At 43.5% G+C, this 19,093-nt stretch overlaps 1 protein-coding gene across 2 annotated transcripts in view; it reads right to left on the bottom strand.

Moving 5' to 3' along the window:
• Nucleotides 1-19,093, bottom strand: part of AATF (apoptosis antagonizing transcription factor) — an 81,343-nt gene that overhangs the window by 7,292 nt on the left and 54,958 nt on the right. The window contains exons 10-12 of one of the 2 annotated variants that reach the window (XR_012642224.1): nucleotides 18,669-18,749; nucleotides 17,047-17,113; nucleotides 15,115-15,186 (exon numbers count right to left, since the gene is read on the bottom strand). Coding sequence is in view for 1 of the 2 variants with exons in the window: in XM_074974615.1 (XP_074830716.1) it covers nucleotides 15,115-15,186; nucleotides 18,669-18,749 (153 nt within the window). In the remaining variant the exon portion in view is untranslated. The remainder of the gene's footprint in view (nucleotides 1-15,114; nucleotides 15,187-17,046; nucleotides 17,114-18,668; nucleotides 18,750-19,093) is intronic. The other variant, XM_074974615.1, reaches the window with a different exon arrangement.

Below are 19,093 nucleotides of genomic sequence, written 5' to 3'. Positions count from 1 at the left end.
CCAATTTATTATTGCTGCTGCATAGGCTACCTTTCCCCTGCAGCATCTCCCCTCCGCAGGATTTCACCATGCAGAGAGTAAAACTCATCAATCCTTCAGGTTTAACCTTGTCTCTGTTTCAATTCACCGGGGTAAGTGTGGGTTTTAATACTTTCAGGCCCCTGAAGGCTATGCATAATGAACTCGGATTTGGACTAAAAAACATAGAATTTCTCCCCCACACCCACATATATTAAAAATCAGATCTGAGCCAGTGAGTCGAAACACCCCACCCCAAGTCAGTGCGGGAAAGGTGACTTTAGCACAAAAGGGTATTGGTATTAGCAATGTGCTGAGGAATAACCTAGACCGAGTAATTAATAGTACTTACACCTGAGGTAGAGTGTGTGGAAGGAGCAGGTCGATACAGGGGTCTTCCTTGAATTAAAATTTAACTTACCCTTTATTGCAACCTACAAAAGCAAGTAATGAGCACTAACATTTTTATTTCTTTTAAACTGTCATTTAGCCTGGAGAGGGGATAATTACCTATTTCCACTGTAGTAAGGTTTTATCACCCTTAGTGAGGCATTTTCTAATTTAATATTTTTACTGTATTATCATAAAACCTGTTTCTGGGGAAAAAATGATCACGAACCACACACCAATTTGCCATAAAACATGTGTGTGTAAGTACCTTGGCTTAATTATTTATGCATTTCTTCTGAGCCAACCCCAAAGAGTGAGAGCACGGGTATTAGATACATCCAGAAGGGTTTCATACCCTCCCCACAGCTCCCTAGCCTGGCATGTCGAGCGTGCACATGTGCGAACCTGTGTTTCATGTTACTCTTCATTCAGCATCCCTATCAACCTTAGAGAACCCAGTCTTCTAAGCAATTTGTACCACCTATGTGGCTGCAAGAGTGTGGTTTGTTTGGTGAGAAGAGAAAATAAAAGAGACGAAGGAATATCCCACAACAGTGGATTGTATGGGGGAAAAAAAAACAAAAACAACTTTGCAACTACGGTCATCCTAATTCAGCATACAGATGGGGGAGTTGTAGGGGCAGCATTCCCTGTAGGGGTCAGAAACCAGTGGCTTGCTCATTCTCCTATTCATATCATAGTGAAGAGCCATGGAAACACTCACTGCTCCTCAAGACACTCTAAGTATCATTATGCCCCATTTTGCCCAAGGCCACAACAGGATTAGAACCCAGAATCCCCTCCCAACCCTGTGCTCATTCCACCAGGCCACACGGCCATATTGATGCAAACAGATTACAAAACAGCTAGAGTTGCTTGAAATCACCAAGTTATATTCTTTAGAACAGTGGTTTTCAACCAGTGGTCTATGGACTCCGGGGAATCCGCAGACTATGCCTAAAGATTTCCAAAGGGGTCCGCACCTCCATTCGCACTTTGTTAGGGTCTGCAAATGAAAAAGGGTTGAAAACCACTGCTTTTGATTAAAAGCATAAATCTTTTTATTTTAAAATAAAACCTACAAACACATCCTCGTCATATGCTTGCCCTCCCCCAAGTTGCGAATGAATCAGCAGACAGGTTTTGCCAACCTCAAAATTCCTACCATCAACACAGTATTTGTAATGGCTGTTTACATGCCAAGTCTTTTATCCAGGCAATGTACACACACTAGGACAGAATGCCCTTAATGAACATTAATTACAAAAACATGTCTAATAAATATGAAAACTAGAGTCCAAAATTTCAAAAAGATCTCCACATAAACTACTTTCCCCGTTTCCTGTTGTATTATTATTCAACAAAAGAGTTGGCCAGCAAAAAAAAAAAGGACTAACATGATATTATTTAATTTAATATATAAATATAATTATAATCATGCTATTAATTTTTAGAAAATATAGATGTGAAATAAACCAGCCCTCATAACCTGAAGTGAATTCAACGCATAGGTGAAAGCAACCCCTCGAAAAAGGTAAATGGATACTTGAGTGATGTTGTTTGAATATTAATTTCTTTTTTTAAATTGCTTATATGTCTGACTACATAAAGAATGCCCTTCATTGCCATAATTTCAGCTACAGAATAAAAATGTGTCTCTCAATGAGGAGATCTCGTGAAACGTCCAACAATCTATGATTAACATCAAAGTAATGAAGCCAATGGAAGTCTAACTAGCAAGTATATTGTATCTGCTGCATAAATTATATGAATGATGTCCTACAGCTAAGGTAGCCAACACATAATTATTTTCTACGTAGCAAACACGAAAGCTGCAAGAAACCAGCAACGACACAACATGCAAACACACATCTGGCCAGATGACACTGCACCATCCAGTTACACAATGCTGCGGGAAAGAACACCTTTTATCTTCCCTTTAGAATCACGCAAGCTAAACAATAATACTGTTTTATGTGGTCAACACTGTCACAAACCTTCAGGTGTCAGGATTCCATTCCACTCACGGTCCATGTGATGGGCTTATTTTTTTACTTTGCTCATTAAGGAAAGGGGAAAGTCTGTGGCTTTACATGAAAATAAAAGGATTCTTTACTACTATAGAAAACCACTGGCCTTCCATTTGGCTGGAATGCTGCTGAATGGTAGGGCAGTGATGGCAAAGAAAGGAGAATCTCATATTGCTTAAAAGGCAAGAGGGGTTTTCACCGTGTTTCTGGAGCTATATTAATGTAGCAATGCTAAATGTATCACTCCCTCATTGTGTAAAGTTGTTGTAAAGATATTCCTTGATATATTTACCTCCCATTTTCCTACATTCCTCACCCACACAGTCCTATTTAGGATAGGCCCAAGCAAGAGTCTGTGTTCAAATTAACGGTATCTACCGAGATCCCAGTGATGGGCTCTACTGGGAACAATGAATTATTAATCCAAAAAAACGGGGGAAATAGCAGTGTGAAAACCATTTAGAGAGAGAGCGAGCGCGTGCAACCTCTACCAAAACTAGAAGTCATCTGCAGATCAGATAGTCATTTATTCCCCTGGAAAACTTTTTGTCTGTTTCCAGTAATCTTTCGCCCACAGGAGCACAAATCAGATTACAAGCTCCCTGACAGGTAGGGCAGATAGCCAGTGAGACAAAGGAAGCAAGTGCCTTTATTTATTTCTATTACAAGGTTTTACCCTAAATCAGCATATGCAGGATTGGAGTCAGCTCAGTATTTCCGCAGTGGCAAGTTAATTTTGGATGAATGTGCCCAGCAGAATAAGCGGCAGAGATCTGCTCAGTGTTCACCAGACTAGCATTAAATTACCAGTGTCTTTTAAAACAAGTAACTCGGAATATTGTGCAGTTAATTCCCACACGGCCAGGTCCCTGCTGTCAGACTTACATGCAACTCCCTGCTCCTCCAGTTTAGGAAGTGTCTGGCCACAGGGTGGCACTGTCTGACTCATTTCCCCACCAAAGTCGTGAACACGGAGGAGTGCAAAACTCAGGCTATAAATTACCCAGCAAGACAGCTATCCTCACCATGCTCGGTGCTTGAAGGAGATTCAGAAAGGTCTGTTTCAATTCCCTCTCTCTCGGTCAGGTTAGGATTGGGTCCTTCAAGCCAGTGCAAATGCTTTTAGCCCCACGGCTTTAAATTACGAAAGATGACATGTGACCTCTGGCTTGTCTCATGAGACCAGGCACAAGATTTATAAATATTTAAGAAAGCCAGTTCTAGCCCTAAACAAAGGGACTCTGCACACCTCGCAGAGGATGGATATAGGGAGGGGAAGAATAAAGGCACATGGAAGGATTGTTTCTCAAGGGATTTTCCCCTCCCCGCACTCAAGCCAGACATGGGGTTCAAACCTATCCTCACGCACTTGCTTAATCCAGCTTTTTATCCCTTATTCTATCTTGCACTTTTATGGCCATTGAGATAATCCTCTACCTGCCCTCAATGCTTGAGAGCAAGAAACTGGGCCCAGTGAGAACCTCCCTCATTTTGGTTTGTCTACCGTTTGCATTTGCATGACAGCTTTAGGTACCACCGCGATGAGCACTAGACAGATACCTAAAGATAAAGTAGGTGGGAGCACCAGAAACGTGGATGCAGATTAGTAGTTGTGGAAGCAACGAGATATGGGGAGATGGAGAAACCTCTGATGTACTCCATCATCATCACAGGCAGTTGCAATTCCCATCATAAATTTTACCTCTCTGATCTCCTTTCTTTTTTTAACCACTCTTTGAGCAGATTAGTCACTGTAACACCATATGTGTACATACACAAAACACAAGGAGGGGAATTTTCTTTGTGTACTTTAATACTCCATGTTCCTGGGATGATTTCCCTCTTTCACAGCTTGACTGTTTTATAATAGATTTGATGCAAGAGAAGACAAATTGTCTCACAAAGGAGATCTTCCAATCTCACAAATCATTTTGCTGCTCTTAACAGTTTTTTTCCCCCTTAAAAAGGAAATTTCCATAACTCAGGAGTTTGTTTCCTTGCTAAATATGTTGAATATTAAACGTAAGGGCTTGATGATTCCAGAAAACTGGCATTAGCCAGGGTCGCATTTTCTGTTTCATGACTGCCAGCTTTGAAAAGATGAAGCTCCTTGTTCAAATACCAACCCCTTTAACAACTATAGTTTTAAAAGCCATGGGATGCTTAACTGCTTATACATGAATCAATTTCTGAAGAGTGAACAACTGGTTAAAAAAAAAAAAAAAAATTGCCCATCAAACAAAATGATGCACGGGAGCTGTGGGAAGAGGGAAGATGCCTCAGTGCAAACAGTTGAGTTGAACGGTTTGTGTTTCACAGGAGGACATGCGCCTTGCTGGAGCTCCAAACAATTCAGAAGCAGCTGAAGGTCTATTGCTAGGCCACCACCAGACCCTGTCGCAAGCTCTCACAGTAGTCCAACCATGAATCGGCCAGGTTGAGACAGCTGCAAGGGTGTTGGAGTGACAGTTCCCCGCCAATATTTACAATAGACGACCCTGGCAATGTCAACAAGCCCCAGGAAGGGGTCTCTTCCTAGAAGCTACAGTGTAACCATCACAGGGCTTAACCCTTCCCCCTGGGATAATTTAGGAAACAGAGCTCATTCGCAAGCCAGCAGAATTTTTTTCCCCCCAGAGGGAGGGGTGGGGAGGGAAATATTCAAATAGATTACCCTGGATGTTAGCATTAATCAATGAGAGTCACAGGATTAAACCCACGAAGAGTGGGCCAAATTTTCCTCTTGGTTATGCCTACGTAAATCTGGAATAATTCCACTGAAGTCAGTAGAGTTCCTCTGGATTTACACATATGCAAGAGAGAAGCCTCTGACTCACTAGTTCCAGAAAGCGTAACTTTGGTTTATCTTATTTATTTTAGTAAATTCTGTGTTCGTGAAAGGTGCCGGATTGACAGCCCGAGAGCCCAAATTCCTCCCTTAATCCAACCTCTTGGGGGTTTAATACCAGAGTGTGCCGAGTAAAGGCTGGTATCTCATGAACTTTTTTTTTTTTAAACTCTTATGTACTGGAAGTAAATTAATTCTTTAATGCCAGGATTCCCTACTACGCGCCCCCCACCGCTCGCAGCGAGATGCGCTGTGACTGACAGAGCAATCACACTAACTTCAAGAGTAAGGAATGCGGATGAGGAAGAACATGTCACCCAGGTCAAACCCAAGCAAAACAGTCTAAGTCAGTACCTCACTGGCAGCCAATCTCCAGCTTTTTTCAACATACTGGCAAGGACTGGTGCTAGAACGGCCCTCTCACTGTCGACTGGGTTTGTACCCATGACCGTACATTCGATCCTGCATTACACAGGCTACAGGACTTTCATGAATCAATTCCCGCTTCAAGCCCAGTCGCTCTGGTAGAACTAGAGCGTATGTTTTAGAAAAACATCCAGTGACGATTTTAAAATTGCCAGTAGTAACAAGTCTACCACGACGCTTTCAGGAGACAAAGCGCGAGACTGTTGGCACACGTATGAGAAAGCGTGCACTGATTCTTTTGTAATTAAGAACAGCGCAATGAAAGATAACTGGGTTTCTCCACATTACGCCAATCTCAAACTGCATGGGAAAAAATATTCAGTGAACGCCATTCATGGGTCTATTAAGGTGACAAAATAGTTACCTTTCCATGTGCACGACTGTAGAGCAATAAGACTTGTTAAAACAGTTCTTAGATAGACGTACAACCAGGCAACCATGTGTCTGTAATTGCATAGATGCCCAAGCACGCCATGTATAACACATGCATTGTGTGTGGTTGTGGTGCCTGTGAATATATTGTACACATGTACACACACACACACACACACGAGTATATACACACCAACCACATGTAATACATATACAGCTGTCCACCACCACCACACAAATTTGTCCAGATAACAGGAGGGATACAACAAAAATAAGGATCAGGTGTTTTCATAAATTCTGCAATCTAGAAAGATTTTTCATGTTGCTGTTTTATATAGTCGCTAGGTATCATCGACAATGGCCTTGGACCAAAATCCCAGCTCCCTCCCTTTCTAAATGTTGGGAAAATCCAGGGCCTGATGCACACTTAGTGTCTCCTGCCCATCTCTATATGGGCAGATGATTCAAACACAAAAGGTCCCAATTCTGCTTGCACTGAAGCCAATGGAAGTGCTCCCATGGACTTTACTGGGCAGAGGCACAGTGTGATTTCAAGGCCGTTAGGGAAGAGCTCATTAGTGCATGAAGGGAGCAAGCCATCAATTACATCAGTAAATTTGCATACTACATCTGTACTGGTTACCATGCTGCAAGGGTTGGCTTGGACCTTTCTCATTGTGAGGAAAAAAATCTGTCCAGGCTTCATAGCAAACATATCCTTCTGATGACACCATAGGGCAAGATATCACAGCTCAGCACTGACCAAAGAACCATTTTCCAGCCTGACCCTACCCCTGCATCGCACACAAAAGAACTGCAGTAAGAAATAGGCCCATGAACGGCATCCGCTGAATTTTACTTTTCTAGCCATTTGGAAATCTGAGCGGTTGGAAGGAGATTCCATTATTCTGCTCTTTTTAAAAATACTGCATATTATACAGGCACACATCCTATGGGATAGGGGGCCTGGGGTCTTTGCTGGGATGAAGCTGGGATGACTGAATTACTTTAACAGATTAATAGATGTTAAGGCCGAAAGGGGTTTCAGATCATCTGCTCACACCTCCTATGTAACACAAGCCACTGAACCTCACTCGCTCACCCCTGCACTGAGCCCAGTGACTTGTGCTGGACTAAAGCCTATCTTCCAGAAATGCATCCAGTCTTGACTTGAAACCTCAAGAGATGGAAAATCCACCTCTCCCCTTGGTAGTTTGTTCCAGTGGTTAATCGCCCTGACTGGTAAAAACTAGTGACTTATTTCTAATTTGAATTTGACTGGCTTTCAGCTTCCAGCCATTGGTTCTTGTTAACTAGATTAAGCAGCCCTTGAGTACCTGCTAGTTCCTCCCCGGGAACGCTAGACACCGTAATCAAGTCTCCTCTTGATCTACTTTTTGATAAGCTCAACAGACTGAGCTCCTTAAGTCTCTCACTGCAAAACTTTTTAGAGGTGACCGTACATATGCACACGCTCCATGGACAAGCAGACTCCTATGTTTCACAGCCCAGTTGTAAAACATGTAAGAGTTTTCTTACAAAAGTCATCCGACATATTTGAAGGAAAGGGTGATCTTGGGGGGTCAGGCACCGGACTGGAACTCAGCACCTGTGGACTCTATTCTTGACTCTGCCAAGGACTTCCTGGGCAAGGGTGGCTTACGGGCAAATTTTCAAAAGCACCTAAGAGATTTAGGAGCACAAGACCCATAGATTTCCAATTAGACTTGTATTCCTAAATCTCTGAGCACTTTTGAAAATCTCTCCCATCACCAATCTGTCTCTCTCTTTCCATAAATGTCTCCCAACCTCAGGGGGGTGCTGTGAAGGTTAATATAATTTGGTTTCTAATAATGGGGTTCTCGGATGGAAGGGGCTACAGAAGTGCTATTAAGGGCATTAAAATAAGCTCCATCAATATCAGTTTCATTGCTTAGGGAGCAGGGGAAGCAGGAAACCGCACTGCACCCTGTGCCATCACCTCTTCTCTCTACACATGCTGCAAATTAACACTTCCAGCAGAAGGCCGTGTGAGGGCCTGAATGGAAGTTGGGGATGCCTGCGCTACAAGACCACTACTTCCTACAGAGGGGGAGGGAAATCTCGCAGGCTCCAGAGGCCTGCACGCGGAAACACTCTTATTTTACATATAATTATATTTATGTATTTTAGATCTGCTGTATAGTTAGGCTCAGTCATCAGAGATGGAAGAGTGTCATGGGCCCCCTCTACATTAGAGGTACAACCACGCTCCTGTAACCAGGCCAAGGCACACTCCAGCTGGCTGGATCCCCACACAGGCAGTGCGTCCACGGAGCACCGTTTTGCATATCATGACTACACTGGTGCATCCTCACTCACCACTCAGTGCCTGCGCGTGCCTGTGATAACCTGCCCAGCTTCCCCCCATACCAGGGCAGCACGTGCAAGCAAGAAACACACACATATGGGCAATGCACCGGGGATATACACTGCACAGAGCGCTGGGAGAAGGGCAGATCAGCTAATCCAGTTACACAGACATAGCTGGAGGCACTTGTCTACACAGCCAAATGGTATTACAGCCTTAACAGGAAGACAACGAGCAAGGAGACACATGGCATAACTACCCAGAGTGTGTTAACTACGCTATGTGATGACACAGACCAAGTCACTAACTGGGCACAAACTTTGCTAAAAGTTATATCATCTCAGTGGGGTCTCAGCTCCCTTAAGAGAAGGAAGTTTTCCCACCAGAGGAGATATTTCATGGAAAGTTCTACAGTGATAGAATCCCATTACATTTCTACATGCATGTTCTTTACACAAATCCACCTCACGGCCAGTACAGTTTTGATCTGAAACAATGAAACACCTGCCCCTGTAAATAACCCATCCAAAAGCTAACACGTATGTCCCCTCCCCCTGGATGGTATAAATCCCTGCTCTGAATTTCCCTTTGCACTTGAGAGGGTGGTTGGTTTTTGCTTCTTCCTGACATGACGGCAGAAAAGCCTCCCTTTTTTTGCTTCCCATTTCTGTGCTGGGTGCCATCTTTAATGATGATGTATGGGTGTCCTTCCCTGCAGCACAGCTGAGGAGGGGGTCAAACATGCGACACCGCCAGCATGGTGTATCAACAAGCGAATTATAAACCGTGCCAATCCGAGTTAATGCAAAGCTGTAATCCTCTTTAACAAGAGATCAAATCAGTGCCATGAGTTATGTTCATTCTGTAATCTGATAAGAAATAGAGTCAGCCTCTAATAAAAGAGTAATGAGAGCCCTTAATGATGCTGTTAAAAGGAAGCACCAGTTAAAATATTGCTCTTGTTCCAACTGATTAGATCAATGTTGCATATTTGCCCAGTCTTGTTTCACCTGTCAGAACAGCCTGTCTTCTTGGGAGATAAGAGGGTTTGGGCCAAACATCTATATCTTTAAGGAACTCCTTTGTGCAAGTTTTCAAACTTCCAGCAGGGATATAATAATGTTGTTACGTGACTAGGACAGTATCATTATGAGAAACACTGTGACAAGCTGCTTGTTTTTTGAGAATATATGTATTATATCTACATGAAACACACACCCACATACCATACCCCACGACCCTCGGATAACTATACTAATAAAAATGCACAATATAAACAATCATACTAATCAAGGGCCCAATCCTGGAAATGTTTACTCCTGAGGGTAGTGCTTACTACGGTGACTAGATCAGTTGCAGGATGGGGCCTATTATCAACAACTTCGTGCGGTCACCCCTAACAAAAACCACACTCATTTCCATACAGATAGGTAAGCTCCTCCAGGCCTGGATTTGTAACCTCTATTCATCTGTAAAGGGACAATTCCCTACCGTTCAGTGGGAACTTTCAGTGGGAGCTGGGTGCCTAACCACTTAGGGCCCTTGAAGGGGAAGAATGGCCCAGTGGTTAGGGCACTAGCCTGGGATTTGGGAGGCCTGGGTTCAATTCCTTGCTCTGCCATGGACCACCTGTGTGACCTTGGGCAAGTCACTTAGCCATTCTGTCTCTCTGTTCCCCATCTGTACAATGGGGATTTATGACACTTCCCTATTTTAAAGGGGTGTGGTGATGATACTACAGATAGGTGTACAAATCCCAACGTGAGGACACTATAAATAAATCTATACACACACGCATTCCCTAAAATAGCTCTAAAATCACCTTTCCAATATATACTTTAAAATAATAGCAAAGGGGATTTAAATATCGAAGGTTAGAGGCCAGCCGTGTACCATACATTACAACATAATATATGTGAATACGAGGTTAAACAGCTATGCCCATGGTTTGGGTGCACGAAAAAGTGGCAAGCTGAAGATTAATTGCCTGCACAAATTCTATTATTCCAAGCAGCAGCGAGAATAAGAAGGAACGTGGCAGTGATGTTGACAAAGCACTTTAAGAGGCTGTATTGTATTTGTACATTTCTTTTCTAAAATTCAGGATGTAAAACAATATTCCAGCTCGCTCTGGTGTTTACCACTTAGGAGTCACTGCTTATCCCTTTCCTTGCATGCTGGCCAGCAAGAGACGAGGGCCTTGTCTACATGAACAATTAGTTCACGGCACACTGGGGTGCGAATCTACCCTGTACTAGCCTGCCATGCACTGCCTGTCCACACAGACCCTGGTAACGTACATTAACGGCTTGTTAATGTGCTTTGATCTAATCCCGTTTCAAAGAGGCAGGGTAGATTCACATCCCAGCCTGCTGAGAACTAAACATTTGTGCAGACAGGCGCAAGGTTATTTCTCTTCAAATGGATCTGTTCTTTGCCACTTTGTTCTTCAGCAAATTTGGCCAACAAGCACTGAGACCTGGATTCCTGTTTACAGCAGGGTCTCTTTACACCATTCTAGATGGTCCCTTTACATGGCAAGTGGGTGTAAGCATTGTTCACATGTACACGTAAGCATAAATCTGACATTTTAAGACCCTTTTACACTGTCAGAGTGGTGCCAAGTGGCCTATGCATACATTTATCTATTTCAGGCCCTTATTACAGCCCCCACTCCTTAGCCCTCTAACAATTAATGCCTTCTTTAGGCTTAAAAACTTGTTTCTGGTTTAAACCTTTTCAGACTACAATATAGGGTGGTACAGGGTTTTATTTACTTTAGGGTCATGCCTCTGGACATCTGAGCAATTTAGTAATTCACACTCGCAAACAATAAAGATTACCTTTTACTACCTCGTGTTATCATTACTTTCCCATGTTCACGCACATAGGTGTCTTTCCCTTTTTAAATTCACCAAAGTTTAAATTGGATGCTACATTCCTCTCCTCCTCTGTTGTCTAACACTGCTGTGTGGTGCTAAAGATCTCTAGGGCATGTTTACTCTGCAAAAAAAAAAAACCCCACACCTCAGAAGTGAGTCTCAGAGCCCAGGACTACAGACCTGGGCTCACACTACAGCACTAAAAATAGGAAGCCAGTAGGCCAGCCTGGAATAGAGCCCAGGTCTCCCTCTCAGTCCAGCACCCACTACTAGGCTACACTGCCTCTGTGTAGATTTTGGAAGTATAACCTTGCATGTTGTGGAAGCATGTGTAGGTAAGACCCAGCTAGAATCCAATGGCACATTGGCTGGAAAACCCACTCTGGTAACTGTCTGGGGGTAACACACGGACAAGCGAGCTGGAACATTCTGTGTGACTAGAAACCCAGCTGAGTAACTTCAGTGCCATTAAAAAGTACACCGGGCCCAAAGTAGATGATAAACTTAATGACAGAAATAACTTCACACAGCCAGGCAATGAGCAGCAGCAGCAGCTGCTGCCCCCATTCCTGCCGGAGAGAGAATCTGTAAAACATGCAAGCAATGTAATAACCTGCTATAAGTGGTGAAAGCCCCCAGGAGATGCTTTCAGTAAACCAAATGTCAAACACTCTCTCCCCCACCACAATGATAACTAGGTGGACACAGCATAACATAGATAAGAACCTATTGCAGCTAATAGGATGTTAGGGTCAGCTGGAGCCCCCCTGCAGTTTATTTGGGAGCCAAGGTGCCTCTCTGAAAAGTAGTGGGGGCGGGTGGTGGAGGGCAGCAGCCCAGTAAAGCGTGCTGCAGTCCAGACAGGCTGTTGCTGCTCCTGAACTGCTCTGTTCTCCAGGCTGCTCCAGTGCATTTAGCATTGGCGTGCGCGCGGAAGGGGGTTTCAGCTTGCAGGCTGCTCTGTGCAACTTTTGGAACAAACACAACTGCTGTACTCTGACAAAGTGGTGGCAAGGTCACCTCAGGGCTGAGCCAACGTGCTATGACAATTCCCAGGTTCTTATAATCAGCCTTTTTATTTATACTTATACACACACACAGAGAGGTAAATTGAGGTGTCTTTCATTTTGTGTGCATGGGGGGGTGTGCATGATTAATCTATAGGAGAATATATATCACACACACAAAATGGAAAACACCCCCAACCTCATTTAAAATTCTCAGTGCATAAGTCACAGCCAGTCAACTGGAGATAATACTGGGACAGAGAAATATTAGAATCTAGCATATTATTATGCACAAGATGAGTACCAACTCTTACGGGTTTCTTTTCCTACCATGCCACCCACTAATTACGCTAAAACAAAATAAATTAAGACATGGGTAGTGAGAGAAGCACATTACAAGAAAGGCAGAAGAGGCTAGTTTAGGGATATGTTTATGCTGAGGCTGGATTTTTGCAATCTAAAAGCAAGAGGTGCTTCTTTTCCCACGTTTATAGAAACACGTGGATTTTCACATCTCCCGCCCGGTTCCCTTTTGGGCCACCCCAAAAAGCAAAGCCCCCAGTCCCAGCACGATAAGCATATCTTTGCTGGCAATGCCAACGCTAACACTGACACGCTAATGGTGACCTTCATCAACAGAAGTATATAAGTGCACCTGTCCATCCAAACACACACTTGTACATGTCTCCCCCAGCCCACCCGTTCATGCATGAACCTCTTCTCACCTCAAGCTACTTCTCACAAACCCATAGGTGAATGCATTTTTAAAAGGTCGTCAGAAAAAATGGAGAATGCAAAATAACCTATGAAAAGGAAGTAGCCGACATTGTCCCTGTGACAAGGTGAGTAACTTCCTAATAAACAGTCACAAAAGGGAGAATTTGCTGCTGCAACCTCAGCCTTTCCCCCAGAGCCATTAATGACAATAGAGCTTAAAAGTGAAAATAAACCAAGCATCTACCCTTATCTTTACAGAAAAGCCATGAAGATGGAAGAAGTGGCAGCCCAAGTTCTACGAAAACAGCCCTCTTCAGGCATACAATGTGGATCGGCGAATGGGAACGTTCAGCCTGTCTCTCTAACGCATTCCCTTTTATTGTAAGAGGTCAAGAGAATAACCAGGTTTTAGAATTTTCTTCCAGGCAAAAATCGAGCAATGACGGAGCTTTGGCCAAAAGATTGTGATCTTTCCACTGTGCTGCAAGGCCTGTCAAGGACATCAATGCCTGTGTTACTCCTAAGCTATGTCACTGCCGGGGTCCCTGCCAGGGCCACCCAGAAACTTGAGCAGCATAGAATGAAGCCGGTAAGCCCTTCTGGGCAAGGTAGCAAAGCATGAGTGTGTTACTCCCATGCTGCCGACTGGCTGACAGCAAACCTGTCGGTGAAACTGAAGATGCCAATTATGATCTACAAAGCAATAAAGGACCCGGGGCCCACCAACTATTCACCTACCACAAGGACCACTATTCCCTCTCTAAACCAACATAACCTGTCTGCCCCTGGAACATTCATGCTTAAACTTCAAGGGTGAGGCATGAGGGAGATGGGAGCAGGAGGGTTTCACCCTGGGAACTCACTTCAGGCTGGCCACATCCAGAAAGCCTTGTGCAATGCACGGCTCAGTTATGGTTTCGGAGGGTCCGGGGAAGAACCTGAGACATGGAGATTTGAAACTCAACTGCTGCGCAGAGGCAATAATTCTTTCTGGTCAGTACAGGGGACGCACATTATTCTACACATTCCTTACCTGAAAACCTATTACCCGAAACTCTATTAGGTCTCCCATTGCGCATCACGTGTGTAGGGAGAGCCTGCCTGTTTATCCAAACAGCCAGTCACACTGTTCAGAGAAATGGGGTCCTAATGTGTTCAAAACAGAGCAATATTCAACTTCTGTACCAGTTGCCACAAAGCAGCCTTTTCCAGGTCACTACTGGCACCTATTGACACCTCTAGGGACCCCTGAACACTACACATTACTCCCACAACTCTATCCAAAAGGATCCTGACTAGGAACCGCACAAGCGTGATTGCCATATTCCAGACAGATGGACGTACAATGGGTATCTCTCTAACTGTTAAGATCAAATGCCTGTGTGAGGAACCTGAAGAAAGGCATCTCTCAAGCAACATAAATACACCCATTGGAAAATTACGCCCACCTCCCTCCCACAAAAACACTTACCAGCAGTCAAGCTTATAGTTACACTGTTTTGTTTTGTTTTTCTTTACTAATTAATGTGCTAGGGCTCCTACAGCCTTGTATAGACATTTTTATTATTTAAATAGGAACAAACAATAGACATCATTTAGATCTTTTAAGTGAATTTCCTTCTTTTGGTACGACGTCTCGGTGTTAGCTGTACTGTACATTTATATTATGTAAAACTCACAAGACTATAGTGTATAACTCTCCACTCCTGATGCAAAGGGACTGATTATTTTTCTAAACTGGGATTTCAGCCAATGGACAATGGGGAATTTGGCTCTCTATTTCCATAATCATGCTCCAAAATGAAGAGATTTTAAAATCTGGGGGATTTTTAAAGCAGGAATCATGGAGTCAGCATCAAGATTTATAGAAACTTCTCGTTTGGTTTTACAGTAATTACAGGAGTGAAAGCTCAGCTAGATTGCCTGGACAGATGTGGCCAAGACACCCAGGCTATGATGCCAGTGACAAATGGTTAACTGATAAGAAGAAATGGAGAGGGCGACAGACTGAAGAACAGGTCAATATCATGCTGTCATGAAGCCATTTGAGAACCATAATTAATCTATTACTCACCTGGCATCATCATTCATTGTACAGTGGTCAATAGGTGCCATGAAGCTCACCAGTTTGCTATGGACATGATACCTGAATAAGGCAGGAAATAAACAGACAGCACATTAGTAACTATTAAAGAAAAGGAAATGGCATTGCCTGCACTGAAATGTCCCAGTCTCCGAAATGGAAACGCTGGATCCCTTGGTGGCTAATGCTTAATGACTCCCTATTTCGAGTCGGTAGTTTTTCCACCCTTCCTAACGTTAACAAGAGGGGGAAAAAGGTCACATGATAAATATGCCACACAGTGGACGAGCAATAATAAACAAATCACTTTTTGTCACAGCCAAAAGCGAAAACACTCCAGCGTCCTTGAGGAGTATACTTGCACCTGAGCTTTATTCCAACACAGAAAACTCTGACGAATCAAAGACTCTGTGTGCAACTTCCTCCCCTAATAGTGTCTTAGTTACTCTTTAGTACTAGTGCCCAAACAAAAAGCCACTGGTGGGAGCAGGGTTAGATTACGAGAGGCTTTCCCACAATACCAGTCTGCCATCATTAATTATCATCATCTGCCATGGTAGGACCTAGAGGCTCCAGCCACGATTGAGGCTCCATTGTTCTAGCAGCTATATAAACATAGGAAGAGACAGCCCCTCTCCTGGACAATTTACAATATAAAAAGACCAGACAGACAAAGACGTGGGCAGGGAACAACAGAGGCACAGAGAGGTGAAGGGATTTGCCCAAAGTCACACAGTGGCAGAGCTCCTGACTCCAAGTCCAGTTACTTGTCCGCTAGAACAAGCTGCCTCCCAGGGATACACTGCACCTGTGAAAGCCCAATCCCCAGTTTGTTTTTCCCACTAGGTCAGAAACTTGCAGAAGCCTGTCCACCCCTCATGCTCTGGGACCTGCTTAATAAAATCTAAACAGACTACAGAGGAACTCAGAACAGGCCAGTGATTTTACACCCTTAGTCTTTAGAGCAGGAGATTCCAACCCAGCAGCTTTCTATGTAAACTGTGCTGCTGGCTCCCTAAGTTCGAAACGCTTTACCCAAGTCATTCCTATTCTTACATCTTGATGAATAGCAGGCAAAAGGATTCACAAGCCACCTTTCCACTTGGGCACCTTTACAGTCCTTTTTGTTCTCTTATCCAGGAACACTCCCTGGAGAGAGTTTTAGCTTGCATGAATATTGCAGAATGGCTCTTCATGAAAATAACCACATTCACCCTGGAACATGGACCTTTGTGCACAAACACGGGTCTTTGTCATTCCTCATTGAAGCAATCACCCTCTTATAATGGTGCAGAGTCACCCAATCAGGGAACAGAAATAATACCCTGACTTGGGGCAAACAAATGCTACGAACAACAAAAAGTCAATAGGATGAAATATGAAATAAGAGAACATATTTCACTCTATGGGTTCACTTAAGTGATATTAACAATTAATGCATTCATACAAATCACAGTATGTTCAGGGACAATTTGTGAATTGGAAAAAAGGGCTTAATCACGCTAATAAATTGTCCACCGTTAATTGTTTGCCCAGCTCTACTTACTCTCACACTTTTAAAATGTGAGCTTCCAAAACCCCAGTCTACCAGATTTTAAGTATTAAATTACAGACACAGTGAGCCATCCCAAGTCACAGCTGCACAATTATTCCATGACAAGTAGAAATATATAACTCATAGCTATCCACTCAGGAAGCGATATGGTCTAGCAGGTTAGAGAAGGGATTCGTGAGGCAAGACTCCCGGGTTCTTTTTCTGCCAAGACTAACTGTGTGACCTTAGGTAAGTCTCACCTCACCCTTTGGTACCTCAGTTTCCCCATCTGTGAAGTGGGGATAGCAGTCATCTCCCGCGCTGAAGTGCTAAGAGGCCAGGCGTGTCTAAACGTGCTTAGAGAAAACTCGGCAGCCTTTTACACTTACACAGGGCCCTTCATCCAAACATCTTAAAGCACAGAAAGGTGCGGGAAGGCAGTATGATGATGATGGACTACAATGATAAGTGATAGCAATTAATACTTAGTGCTTACATAACATGTTTCGCACCCAGATCTCAAAGTGCCTTACAAAAGATAAGTGACATTTATCCATGTTCTGCAGAGAAGGAAATGGAAGTGCAGAGAGACTTAGTGAATCACGCAAGTAAAGACACACACACACACACACACAGAGTGACCCAGTGGCAGAACCAAAAATCGAACCCAGTCCGCCTGGTTCCTAGCCCTCTCCACTAGACCGCCCTGGAAAGATGATAGGATTTAATGGTACATTAATCACATACATCAGCAAATACATATTTTCTTCTTGTCTATATATTAATATTTTCCCCCTGGGTCACTGCAACTCTTATTTAAAAAGGTAGCTAACATGTAACAAGCCACGGACACTGAGGGATTTCTGATCTCTCAGGAATTCCGAAGTGCACAGATCACACACAATGAGAGACTTGCCCCATTATTCCTAAAGGTTTATGAGTCTGACTCAGTTGTATGATGTTGTCAGTAGTTTTGACTGAATCATGAATATATCCAATTATGTGTGACGCTGACAGAATAGAATATTGATAGTCAATAATTACAGGCTTTTCAGGCCAACAAAGTAGCTCTTCCCTCTTTTAATAAATTATCTTATGACATCTATCTTAAAAATGGCTACGCCAGGCCTGACCCACACTGACTCCACTGACTTTCTATCAGATGCCATCTAAACTCGAGATTTATAGTTTACTCACAAAAGGATGGTTAATGTTGCAGATTTTTCAGGAAGCAGTGCAGCTTTCCAGCGTGCCTCTGTGCTACAAATACCTCCTCCACTACAAATCATGTAGTCGCTCTGAACTCAGGAAGAGCAATGCACCTGCTCTGCAAAGGGGAACAAATCCCAGCTCCTCTACATACTTTCCATTCTCACCACACAACCTGGAAGAGTTTGCAAATGCAAACATTAGAAGGAAAAGGTCACAAAATTTAGGGCCAGATTTGCAAAAGAATTGAAGTGCCTAAAAATGCAGGTAGGTGGCTAGTGGGACTTACAAGAGCACCTAACCTGGATGGGCACCTAACTCCCATTGAAAGTTTATTAAAAGATATTACCTCACTCACCTCATCTCTATTGAAAGTCTACCGCAATTAGGTGCCTAACACAGGCATACGCACCTATCTGCATCTTCAGGCAACTAAATACCTTTGTAAATCTAGCCTTAAAGGATTTAGGAGCACAAGTCCCATTCACTTTCATTGGGACTTGTGGCCCTCAATCTCTTAGGCATTTCTGAAAGTCTCTCCCTGGCATTTTTTATGCCCAATGCAACATTCTTGTAAGAACTGATTTGAGCAATTCCCGCTCTGATTATATCCAACTAATCACTAGTTCTAGAGTCATTAAGAGCTCCCTCCCCCGTAACAGGCATGTCTCAGAGCAACATCTTCTACCTCGCCAGGACAAAACAAGTCTGGCAACACATTTCAGTGCCAAAACGGGGCAGTCAGGTTACAACTGGTGAGACAAGAGTTTCTTCTCTGTAGTTTGAAGAAGCTGCCACTCACCGGATTTTCCTTCCTTTGCTGGCTTTTCGGTCCACTTTCTTCTGTATTTTGCTTCGTAACTTCTGGATGGCCAGCCACTGCCTGGGGAATCCAAAGTGGTGGTTACGTATCATTGCTAGGGCTGTTTGATCAGGCCAGTTTTCAGGAAGAATCACAAGGTGACAATGGCAAAAACCATGGAAATACAGTCTCAAAAGCTCAAATGCCCACAGCATTGTTCTTCGCCCAAAAGTTGGTATCCTAAATAACTGTGGCACTGTCCCTCACCTGAGCCCTGTACAGGACCCTATCGCAAGCTAACGCTGCCCTAGTTTTCAATAGCACACACCAGTCTCCCCATACTACGTACAGAAATACCCCTGAGGAGGAGTACATAGCTACACACAGGAGAGCACAGGGAACATTAGAGCCTATGTGTAGATGAC

The sequence above is a fragment of the Natator depressus genome, chromosome 17 (assembly GCF_965152275.1).
Source record: "Natator depressus isolate rNatDep1 chromosome 17, rNatDep2.hap1, whole genome shotgun sequence".
Classification (NCBI taxonomy): domain Eukaryota; kingdom Metazoa; phylum Chordata; order Testudines; family Cheloniidae; genus Natator; species Natator depressus.
This window is presented reverse-complemented; position numbering and strand designations above follow the sequence as displayed.